At 43.8% G+C, this 12,500-nt stretch overlaps 2 protein-coding genes across 13 annotated transcripts in view; both read right to left on the bottom strand.

Annotated features, from left to right (window-relative positions):
* Nucleotides 1-5,798, bottom strand: part of LOC115597113 (LIM domain-binding protein 3-like) — a 49,577-nt gene extending 43,779 nt beyond the window's left edge. For 3 of the 11 annotated variants that reach the window (XM_030442802.1, XM_030442803.1, XM_030442804.1), the window contains exons 1-2: nucleotides 5,378-5,796; nucleotides 4,338-4,541 (exon numbers count right to left, since the gene is read on the bottom strand). In XM_030442802.1, the coding sequence (XP_030298662.1) occupies nucleotides 4,338-4,433 (96 nt within the window). In that variant the 5' untranslated portion in view covers nucleotides 4,434-4,541; nucleotides 5,378-5,796. Of the gene's footprint in view, nucleotides 1-4,337; nucleotides 4,542-4,626; nucleotides 4,691-5,377 lie in introns of those variants that run through there. The other 8 variants (XM_030442809.1, XM_030442805.1, XM_030442800.1 and 5 more) reach the window with 7 other exon arrangements.
* A 506-nt stretch (nucleotides 5,799-6,304) lies between these two features.
* The window catches only part of LOC115596111 (melanopsin-A-like), a 9,155-nt gene continuing 2,959 nt past the window's right edge, over nucleotides 6,305-12,500 (bottom strand). The window contains exons 3-8 of one of the 2 annotated variants that reach the window (XM_030440913.1): nucleotides 11,869-12,045; nucleotides 11,143-11,250; nucleotides 9,304-9,499; nucleotides 9,069-9,200; nucleotides 8,534-8,593; nucleotides 6,305-8,290 (exon numbers count right to left, since the gene is read on the bottom strand). In XM_030440913.1, the coding sequence (XP_030296773.1) occupies nucleotides 8,147-8,290; nucleotides 8,534-8,593; nucleotides 9,069-9,200; nucleotides 9,304-9,499; nucleotides 11,143-11,250; nucleotides 11,869-12,045 (817 nt within the window). In that variant the 3' untranslated portion in view covers nucleotides 6,305-8,146. Of the gene's footprint in view, nucleotides 8,291-8,533; nucleotides 8,594-9,035; nucleotides 9,201-9,303; nucleotides 9,500-11,142; nucleotides 11,251-11,868; nucleotides 12,046-12,500 lie in introns of both variants that reach the window. The other variant, XM_030440912.1, reaches the window with a different exon arrangement.

Below are 12,500 nucleotides of genomic sequence, written 5' to 3'. Positions count from 1 at the left end.
CTTACTCCATTACATTGATTTTAAAGCTTTAGTTACTTTGCAGATTCAGATGAATGAAACAAAATGTGATTAACCAACGTTTCCTCTGTATCATCACAGCTTTAAATAACACTTAATTAATTTTAAAGGCAGGATAACGGAACGCTCTTTGTTTTAAACCCAGTTTTGTTTCAGCCGAATTAACTTGTCTCCATTTGATCTGAGCTGAATCAGCTGTTAGCAGCTCCTGTTAGCAGCTGTTAGCACTTCCTGTTAGCAGCTGAACTCATACATACACAGACAGCCGTCACTGGATCATTTTCATACTGAAGGAAACTTAAAAACATGAAGATTCTCAGTGGATTTCTGCACAGCAATGAAAATCGACGCTCCTCAAACCTTCAAACATATCTCTGCCCATTATATACTATATATATACTGTACATACTGTATATATACTGTATATATACTGTATATATACTGTACATATACTGTACATACTGTATATATACTGTACATATACTGTACATACTGTATATATACTGTACATATACCGTACATACTGTATATATACCGTACATACTGAATATATACTGTACATACTGGATATATACTGTACATACTGTATATATACTGTACATACTGTATATATACCGTACATACTGTATATATACCGTACATACTGAATATATACTGTACATACTGAATATATACTGTACATACTGTATATATACTGCACATACTGTATATACTGAATATATACTGTACATACTGTACATACTGTATATACTGAATATATACTGTACATACTGTACATATACTGCACATACTGTATATACTGTATATATACTGTACATACTGTACATACTGTATATATACTGTACATACTGAATATATACTGTAAATACTGTATATATACCGTACATACTGTATATATACTGTACATACTGTATATATACCGTACATACTGAATATATACTGTACATACTGTATATATACTGTACATACTGAATATATACTGTACATACTGTATATATACTGTACATACTGAATATATACTGTACATACTGTATATATACTGTACATATACTGTACATACTGTACATATACCGTACATACTGAATATATACTGTACATACTGTATATATACTGTACATACTGTATATATACTGTACATACTGTATATATACTGTACATACTGTATATATACCGTACATACTGAATATATACTGTACATACTGTATATATACTGTACATACTGTATATATACCGTACATACTGAATATATACTGTACATACTGTATATATACTGTACATACTGTATATATACTGCACATACTGTATATACTGAATATATACTGTACATACTGTACATACTGTATATACTGAATATATACTGTACATACTGTACATATACTGTACATACTGTATATATACTGCACATACTGTATATACTGTATATATACTGTACATACTGTACATACTGTATATACTGAATATACTGAATATATACTGTACATACTGTACATATACTGTACATACTGTATATATACTGTACATACTGTATATATACTGTAAATACTGTATATATACCGTACATACTGAATATATACTGTACATACTGTATATATACTGTACATACTGAATATATACTGTACATACTGTATATATACTGTACATACTGAATATATACTGTACATACTGTATATATACTGTACATACTGTATATACTGAATATATACTGTACATACTGTATATATACTGTAAATACTGTATATATACTGTACATACTGTACATATACTGTACATACTGTATATATACTGCACATACTGTATATATACTGTACATACTGTATATATACTGTACATACTGTATATACTGTATATACTGTATATATACTGTACATACTGTATATATACTGTACATACTGTATATATACTGTAAATACTGTATATATACTGTACATACTGTATATATACTGCACATACTGTATATATACTGCACATACTGTATATATACTGTACATACTGTATATACTGTATATATACTGTACATACTGTACATATACTGTACATACTGTACATATACTGTACATACTGTATATATACTGCACATACTGTATATATACTGTACATACTGTATATATACTGTACATACTGAATATATACTGTACATACTGTATATATACTGTACATACTGAATATATACTGTACATACTGTATATATACTGTACATACTGTATATACTGAATATATACTGTACATACTGTATATATACTGTAAATACTGTATATATACTGTACATACTGTACATATACTGTACATACTGTATATATACTGCACATACTGTATATATACTGTACATACTGTATATATACTGTACATACTGTATATACTGTATATACTGAATATATACTGTACATACTGTATATATACTGTACATACTGTATATATACTGTAAATACTGTATATATACTGTACATACTGTATATATACTGTACATACTGTATATATACTGCACATACTGTATATATACTGTACATACTGTATATACTGTATATATACTGTACATTCTGTACCTAGACCTACTTACACTCTATATATACACTGTAAATACTGTAAATCTGTTGATATTCTGCTGCACTATTCATTCTAAACACACTTCACTGTTTCTTTTTGCACTTGTGGTTGGATGCTAACTGGTTGTCTCTGTACTTGTACTCTGCACAATGACAATAAAGTTGAATCGAATCGAATTGATTGTCACTGACGAGTGCAACAGGTGAGACTGATCAGTGGCGATAAAGAGACGAGAACATGAAGCAGGTGAAGCTGCAGGACGTCTCTGGAGGTCAGAGGTCACAGACACACTTGCTGTGCATAAGTACAAGCTTTGTGTTACCATGGCGATCCAAGCAGCAGATTTACTCTGATTAATAATACACATGGACCCACCGGGTCAGAACAGTCCAAAATGAACAAAGTCAAAATGTGAATCTGTCTTTAGCGAGTGAATGAACTCAGTGTGAAGTGTGACCCGGTCAGAGGACCTCAACCCTCGATGGACCAACGAAGCCAGAATCCAGGACACAACGTGGGTACGTCCTGAGAAATGGACCATCGAGGGAGCAAATGAAGAAAAGACTGAAGGAATTAATCATATTCTCTCAATAAATGAGCTTCAGTGTCGCTGTTCATGTGTCTCTGCACAGCTGATGTGATCACAGATCGTCTCTGTCACACAAGTCACATCTCAGAATTTCACTTCTTTTTAGTCCCAAATGTTGTAACCCTAACAGTAACAGAAATGAAGACGGGATGAATTAAGATGGTAGATGAACGAGCTCCGTGCAGCCGTCATCCACACGTCTCCTCGCGTCCACGTGTCGGGACAGAGAGGCTGAGAATTCGTCCTGACGCCTGCAGCACTTCTGTTTTCATACGAGCTTCACTTCACAAAGACGCAACACAGAACTGTTGCTGTGTGCTGAACTGTTTGCTCTGTTCTCAGAATGGAGGCTGTGAAACCAACACCAGATACAGTTTTAGGCTTCCGGCTCTACTTTCGACCTCCCTGACAAGTCCTGGCAGCCGTCACGCCCCCGCGGGGCCGCGAGGGCTGCCGGGGCCACAGACCTCCTCCTGACAGGCTCCACAGGTCTCTGAATCATCCACACACCAGTTCACCATCAGATCCATCAGATCAGAACAGGAAAGAGTCATCGATCAACAGGAAACAGGAAGCAGAAAATAAACCAGCTTCACGTTCCAGTGCAGCTTTAAAGGACTAAACCGCAGTTTGCATGTGTCGTCTCTCTGGGACTGAAAGGTTAAAGGCTGTGACGAGCAGCTGCCATCTCCACGGTTCTGCTCAGTCCAATTCTATAGACCGATCAAAACAATCCAGACTGCAATCAATAAAACAAGTGAATGAATCAGAACCATCAGAACCATCGTCTGCTCCAGCAGCCTGTCTGATGCTGACTTAACTGATTTTAATTACCTTGAATCATTTTTAATGTCCTGACTCATTTCCTGCTCTGAGTCGTCAAGCGTTTGAAAGGAGGTGCGAAGGCCCGGCCCGGCCCGGCCCGGCCCGGCCCAAGCCCAGGATGTGAGACTACATGATCAGCCACTTAAACCCTTTGGCCACCTGACGCCTCGTTCATTAGAAACATGTTGAGATATTGTGGCTGCAGCAGGTTAATGAACGTGATGTGACAACAAGACTTAAAGACTCAGAGACGGACACGACTTGACTGAACATATGAAAAAACTTCACAGAGTCTGAGAGACACTGAATAAAAAAGAACAGTTTGATGTCCACAGTCACATAATGAGTGTTGAAGCTGGCTCACCCTGGAGATGGTCAGCGGCATGTTGAAGTCCTTCCCGCCCTGCAGCCTGAAGCCCCAGGGGCCGGGGCCGGGCAGCGACACGGTGTAGGCGCTCATTCTTCAAACTTCAGCTTAAAGATCTTCCCAAATGGACAGCGGCGATTAAACCAAAGTTAAAGCACACAGCTGCTGGAGGGATGAGGGAGGGCCGGTGGCGAGAAGCCTCTGAAAGGACACAGAGACGAAGATTGAAACAGGTGAAGAAGAAACTAACCTGACAGGAAACTGAAGAACGTGTGGAGAAACGAACCCAAAAGAAGCTGAGAGAGGAGAAAGAAGAAGACTCGCCTGCTCACAGGAGCTGAAGTGACAGCCTAAGAATAGCCGGAGATAGCACTGGTGCATTGTGGGGGGTTGGGGGGTGAGGCGGGGTGAGGCAGGGTGAGGCAGGGCAGGGGGGTGAAGGGAAAAAGGAGGGGGGGTGGACTTATATGGTTTGAAAGGGGACACCCAGTATGCCAGGCTCGCCGTGATTCACCGGAGCTAATATAGACCCAGCAGACGCTTCTAGACTCCCCCCGCTCCCCCACCTCCCGACGCTCCCCCACCTCCCCCATGCAACCGCTATGCCCAGGGTTTCCCTCGCATCCAATCAGGGGCGCCGCTGCCGCCACCGCTGCCGCCACCGCTGCCGCCATCTCATTATCTTCTGATAAACGGAAAGGTCACAAGTGAAGAGCTCTGATACTGAAAGGTCAGCAGCAGATTGGATATTACAGAGAGGTCATGGGTTCAAATCCAAACACACACACACACACACACACACACACACATACACACATCACTGCTGAAGTGCCCTACAGCAAGGCATCAAACCACTAACTGCTCCATCAGCCTGGTCACCAACAACGTGACTGAGCGATTATAGAATGAACAGAACAACTGAAGCACAAATAATCAATAAATACTGGAGAAGTTAAAGTCTGATATTCTAAACACGTGATCTGAGTTTACTTCCTGTTCATGACGTCACCACAGCTCTGATACCTGACTCTGCTCACCTTGTCTCTCAGATGATCTGCAGACAGTCACCGCCCACCTGCTGCGCCTGCTTCCTCCACTCTGCTCCGCCCAGCAGGGCCGCTCCGTGCACCGAACCGAGCGCACAGCCTGAAATTACCAACACCGGAGGAGTCCGTCCGAGGCCTCCGAACCACGGAGACCGGCTGCCGGGGAGACCCGCTGCTGGGACCCGGCAGACCGAGCTGGGACCCGGACGGGCGGAGCAACTTGTTGCTGCTGACGAAGATGAAGATGAAGGAGGGATTAGACAGCAGGGCACGCGCACACAGACAGGTGGTGGACACCTGCTGCTGCTTCACTGCAGCTCCGAGCACCGACACACACCGCCCGGGACAGCCTGCGACGATCCGGGGAGCCGGCTCCGGTGGCCGGCCGGGCAGAGAGCTGGGGGGGGGGGGGTTAGGGAGGTGCAGGAGGAGCAGCAGGAGGAGGAGGAGCAGGAGGTGTTCACGGTGGATTTTCATTAGCAGGGTTTTATTTAAAGAGGCAGGAGTGAAACCGGAAGCAGCCAACAGACTGACGAGCTTCACTGTTAAACCTGTAATTAAGATTTAAAGGAGCAGTCTGTGTAGTTTAGGCTGACAGTTTGATATTTACATATTAATGAGGTAATACAGTAAGGTCCCACTACACTGTGAGACAGATGGCAGGGTCCGCCACATATAAACAGTAAAACTCCTTCACGTCCGTTTGTTCATTAAGTTTGTTTCAGCCAATGAACATCTTTCTGTGCTCATTAACATATCTTCAATAAAACTACAGACTGCTCCTTTAAATGAGATAATAACAATTATAAAGGTAAAGATTCTGTTGATCCTCCTCATCACCTTCATCAGCTGCTATCTGTGTGTCTGTGTGTGTGTGTGTGTGTGTGTGCTGTATGATGAAGACACAAACACAACTGCTCCACAATGAAAACAGTAACAGATCATATTTATTTATAAATTAAATAAGAGTAACAATGAAGTAAACATGAGAAACAATAAACCGTCTTCCTCTCTTCAAACACAACAACTAATAAAACATCCAGCTGACATTAATAACTCATTACCACTTCAGTCCTGTATCATCAACATTAATGTGTTTATTATTATTACTTATGACATCAGGAGACTTTATACGCTTTAAGCTTTGTGTTTCTGGACGCTTCACACAGAAAGTCATGCTTCAAAAGCTGCAAGTGAATAAAAGTACGACTGTTTAAAGGAAAGTTCCGGTCCGGTCTCACTGGTCCGGTCTCACTGGTCCAGTTCAGCAGTTAAATGATCCTCATCAGAATTTTAAGGCTCATTCAGCAGCTGTTGTTTGAGTTTAGCTAACAGCCTCGTTTAGCTCCTGAAACATGTTGCTGAAGGTTTTCAGACGAACATCTCTCAGCTGATGGCTCAGGGTGTGTTTCATCATTGACACTAGCTAGCGGCAACATTTAGCCACGATTTGATTTAGCAGTTAAACATTTTTGTTCTAATGAGTTAATGATCAGTTAAGCAGCTTAAACAACTGTTTCTGATAAGGTTAGCTAACAAGGTAGCTTAGTTTATTTGGCTCAACGTTTAATTTAACAGCTAAGCTGAAACAGTTTAGCTAACATTAATAGTAGGTTTAAACAACAGCTAATCATTCAGCTAGCAGGCTCAAACAGCTGGTTCAGGTTTGTTGATAGTTGAGCAGAGCCGACTTTTCTTCTTTTGCTTTTTGTTTGTTGAACCAATGAAACTTCCTGTGGGAAACATTCTTCTGGTTAAAGTCCCAGCTGTGTTACAATCAACAGTTAAGTCCCTTTTCAGTACTTACATCTAAACATCACATCACATCCACAAAACTGCCCTCCAGAAAAACATACACTTTAAATATGTAATCAAGAAACGTAAAGAAAGAAACAGGAAGAATATCACAAACCGAACGACACTTTTGAAATATCTTCTTTCTTGATCTAAAAGTGCTTCTGCAGGCGTCAGGTCGCTGAGAACAGGAGGAGTTAGTTCAGAGAAACTGATATTTTGTAAAATCTTACGGTTTCGAATCGAAACTCAATCTAGTAGTTATCTTCTCCGGATCTAACAGAGAGGACAGCTGCTGACGTCCACTGTGACTGAACGCTGCTATATTGAGTATCAGATAAACTCGTGCTCTTGTATTTGTAGGTTCAGAAAGATTAAGTTCATTTAAAAGTTATGTTTGAACTCTGGTGCCTCAGAGCGAACAGGGAACCGTCCGAGCAGGAAAAACACAGATCAATGAATCAACAGCTACAGACGACATGACCGGGAAACTACAGTTTGTAGAAAAATTGTATAATGTGCTGCAAAAATGTCCACGTCAACACATACAGACATCACGTACACACACTGCAGGTGAAGGGAGCGTCACCGGTCGCACCTGAAGACTACATACAACAATAAAACCGTCATCATGTGTGTTTGCCTCCGTCTAAATCAGGGACAGGAAACCAGGAGCAGGATACAAACAAACAGAGAGCATCAGAGTCCTCTGGTCCGACACGGGGATCACTCACTCAGGACGGGTTCTCATTGGTACCAACACTTTGTATGGTTTGAACTACTTCTACACAGAGATCCACTCAGACACCACGCTACTGCGACCTCGTCACATCAACATGTTTCTGTCCATCGGCGCTGTAAATGTAAATGTCATCACTTCCTCTGTTGGCTGTTTGTGTCTGAGTTTCAGGTGAACCCGTCTGTGATTGGATGTGAACTGCAGGTGATAGGCTGGGGGGCGGGGCTCTATCCGGACCCGGCCCTCGTGTTGTTGTTTGACGTCTTGGAGCGAGAAGAACCTTTTCGTCCGATGGGAAGGAAGGGGCTGGACTCAGCGGTGATGACGATGCTCGGGATTCGACCCAGCGCTCCTCTCATCACGTGATCATCCTGCCGGACAGAAAACAGCTGTGATCTCAACATTTCATCACAATTATTATTATTTTATAGTATTATTTAGCTTTTAACCTTAAGTGATTTATGAAAACAGGACGCTGTGTGTGAGACTTGTTCTGTGTTTTATCGTGTACATGAAGAAAAAAAGGAATGAGCAGGTTTGATCTGATCATGTTTCCTTCACAGGACCAGAGAGTTTTCACAAATCCTTCACAGACTCAGTCAGACTGGACTCACGTTGGGGACGCTGCTGCGTTCACTGACTCCGGCCACGGAGACGTCGGTGTCAAAGGACGTCTGGAAGAAAAACAGATAAAGGAATTATTGAGACATCTGGCCTGATTGGGTGACCGGTCATGACCTTTAAATAGAAACGTAATGAGGTCCATTCAAAACACTGAACACAGGAAATCTACACACCAAACCACACACACACACACACACACACACACACACACACACACACACACACACTCAGTCTGGAAGAATTACTGGAAGTTATACAGTTATTAAGAAAACAGAGGAACACTTCGGATAGGAAAACAAAGAGCAGCGTGACGTGCTGGTTCTGGTCCAGTTCATCACCACCACACAGTGTAAACAGAGTCTGAGCTTTAATGCTTCATCAGTGCAGGAACAAACAGAACCCAGTTTTTCATTCTTCTTACAACACCAGCTCTTCACACTCTGAATCAGCAACAAGAAATCAAAGGACCTGATCATCAGGTGACAGCTTCACCTTCTCAAAGATTCCAGAGTCGTGGCTCTTCACCTTGGACTTGAAGCTGGAGGACGGTTTGAAGTCGGGCAGCTCGGCGGTGTCTCTGCTGATGTCACAGGACACCTGGCGGCTGGCTGGTCTGGAGCCCATGCTGGACAGGTCGGCCTCAGTGTCTGTCAGACCCTGCGGAGGAACACACACACTTTGAAGCACACCAAACACACACACCCCTGCCTCAGCTTCCCGTTTCACATCTTTAAATGTGATGAGAAGGATTGGAGCTCACCGATTCGCTGTCGGAGGCGGAGGAGAGGCGGGACTTGCCGTTGCTGTGCCGTCTGAACTGGCTGCTGATGTCGGAGGTCTGGCTCGTCACGGTGGAGCGACGCGTCGACACGAAGCTGCTGCTGCCCGAGCGCAGGTCGCGCTGCCGGACACACAGCAACATGCCGAGACACGGGATGTACTTGGCTAACGCTAATCTGTACAGAGACACAGAGTCACCGTTGAGGTCCGGGGCTCATGGGAAATATAGTTTGTTAAAGACTGCAAGAAAATCTAAACAAAGGAAAATGTTGGATTTTTTGTTTTAGTTTCTCTCCTCTTTCAGACAAATAGCTCAAACCACAGGACTGATCCCAAAAAGATCAGACTGATCCTGAACAAGATCAGACTGATCCTGAACAAGATCAGACTGATCCTGAACAAGATCAGACTGATCCTGAACAAGATCATCTGACTGATCCTGAACAAGATCAGACTGATCCTGAACAAGATCAGACTGATCCTGAACAAGATCATCTGACTGATCCTGAACAAGATCAGAATGATCCTGAACAAGATCAGACTGATCCTGAACAAGATCTGACTGATCTTGAACAAGATCAGACTGATCTTGAACAAGATCAAACTGATCCTGAACAAGGGCATCTGACTGATCAGAAACTATGGAAGCCTGGAGGGGCTGGTGTGGACATTTTTCTTGAGAAGGAAAGCTGCAGGGACACAAACTTTCCTCCGTTGACGTGTTTGATGACTGAAAACATGACGCAGCTGGACACGTGAGGCTGCTCCTGCTGGAGCTCCGCCCCTTTCATTGTGCATGACAGAAACAAACTGTTTAAAATATGATGATTTATTTATGACAATTAATTTTCACCTGGTTTGACAAACAGAAAAAGATGAATCTACAGATGTTTCTCCACTCAAAACAACAACAAAAAAAACCTCCTGAAATGTTCTTTTCTTTCGGTTCCACTCAATACATCAGAGTTAAATGTCCCTCCAGGCTTCCGTAGGAGCCCGTAGCTTCACTCTGGGCTCTCTGTTCGGGCCCTGAGAAAGTTCAGTTCTGATTAATGCTTTAGACCAGCTGGAGTCCAAACTAATGATGTGTGTTTAATTATTTTGAAGTCAGTTGTTGACTTTTAACAGTCGGCGCTGCATCAAACTACAAACTACAAACTACAAACTCACCGCACAGATTTAGGACAGTCAGGCTTTATGCTAAGCTAAGCTAACACATCCCGACTCCAGCTCTGCATTCAGTAGGAAGAAGTTCTCATGTCGACTCTTCAGTGTGAGAGATTGTGTGTGTGTGTGTGTGTGTGTGTGTGTGTGTGTGTGTGTGCGAAAGAGATTGTGTGTGTGTGTGTGTGTGTGCGCGAAAGAGATTGTGTGTGTGTGTGTGTGTGTGCGCGAAAGAGATTGTGTGTGTGTGTGTGTGTGTTTTTGTGTGAGAGTGTGTGTGTGTGTGTGTGTGTGTGTGCATGTGTGTGTGTGTGTGTGTGTGTGTGTGTGCGTGTGTGTGTTCTCTCCAGTCCAGTTAACATTGAGGTTAATGGATCAGCGATCCGTTCAGCTGACTTGTCAGAGCTCACAGCGGCGCCGCTGCTCTCTCTGACTGGATCAATGAAACAGGGTCGTTCACTGAGCTGCCGTCACGTCAGCACCATGAAAACAAGCTCAGGTCAAATTAACGCTCAGTACAACCTTTTGAGGAATATTGATCAGGTGTCCAGGTCCGATACTGAAGCACCAACAGATGATCCCAGGTGATCAGTTATTCTCCAAACAGGTCCAAGTGTTGGTGAAGTGTGTGATTCTGTGTGTGTGTGTGTGTTACCTGTATTTGGGGTGTGTGATGGCGTAGATGATGGGGTTGTGGATGGCCGAGGCTTTGGCGATGACAGCGGGCACAGAGTTCATGTAGGGCGTCAACATGTCGGCGTACCTGCAGCAGCAAACAACCAGCGCAGCGAGGAAGGTCAGCACCACTAAGACATCAAGACAAATGTCTCACTGGACTGCTTTATTCTTTCATGTAGTAAACTTGTTATATACATAAAAACATTAAAGATGGGAGCAGCCTTCAGTCTTCCTGGTTTGTGTTTCCTTCAGTGAAATAGATTGAATATATGTTAAAGACGTGGAGTTTTGGACTTTTGCTTTGTATCGCAGGTTTCTATCTGTCTGTCAGTAACACAGTGAGACTCACAGTCACTGCAGGATGAAGAAGAAGAACGCATGCTCTGAAACATGGAGGTCAAAATTGTAAATGATAGCTCTCCTGGATCCGTTAGGAACCAGAACCACTGCTCTGAAGAATACCATCGTTCACCTCAGAGCTCCACAAAATCCTGACTGGGGTTTGGTGGAGACTCTCTGGTCTGGTTGTCTCTGAGGAACAGTGGTCTTCCAGAGATGTTTGCACTGACACTTACATCAGAAGACATTTTATTTATATTTCCTGTTGAGTTTTAATGCAGCAGCTTCTAGTGGCCACTGGAGGAACTGCAGCTGATGCTGATTTCTTTCTGGCGTGCTCTTCAGCTGTGTGTGTGTGTTTTACCCTGCGAAGGCGGTGAGAGCGACACTGGAGTACGGCGACCAGGAGATGACGTAGAGGAGGATGACGATCAGAGCGATCTTCGCCATCTTCCACTCGTTCTGCAGCCGGTGGAAATTCTTCACCGAGTCACGAGTGCTGCCGTGACTGTGGATGCTGCCGTTGATCTTCCCCACGGCTCTGAAACACACAGAGACCTGCTGAGTGGACCTGCAGCACGCTGACTGACTGACCTGAGGAGGGGAGGCCTGAGGACCCGGTTCTCTGTCAGCGGGACCCGGTTCTCTGTCAGCAGGACCGGGTTCTCTGTCAGCAGGACCCGGTTCTCTGTCAGCAGGACCCGGCTCTCTGTGAGGAGGACCCGGTTCTCTGTGAGCGGGACCCGGTTCTCTGTCAGCAGGACCCGGCTCTCTGTCAGCAGGACCCGGCTCTCTGTGAGGAGGACCCGGTTCTCTGTGAGCGGGACCCGGTTCTCTGTCAGCAGGACCCGGCTCTCTGTCAGCAGGACCCGGCTCTCTGTCAGCAGGACCCGGCTCTATGTCAGCAGGACCCGGGTCTCTGTCAGCAGGACCGGGCTCTCTGTGAGGAGGACCCGGCTCGCTGTCAGCAGGACCCGGGTCTCTGTGAGGAGGACC

The sequence above is a fragment of the Sparus aurata genome, chromosome 15, assembly GCF_900880675.1.
Source record: "Sparus aurata chromosome 15, fSpaAur1.1, whole genome shotgun sequence".
In the NCBI taxonomy this organism is placed as follows: domain Eukaryota; kingdom Metazoa; phylum Chordata; class Actinopteri; order Spariformes; family Sparidae; genus Sparus; species Sparus aurata.
The sequence above is the reverse complement of the archived record's forward strand: the minus strand, read 5'-3'. Positions and strand labels throughout refer to the sequence as shown.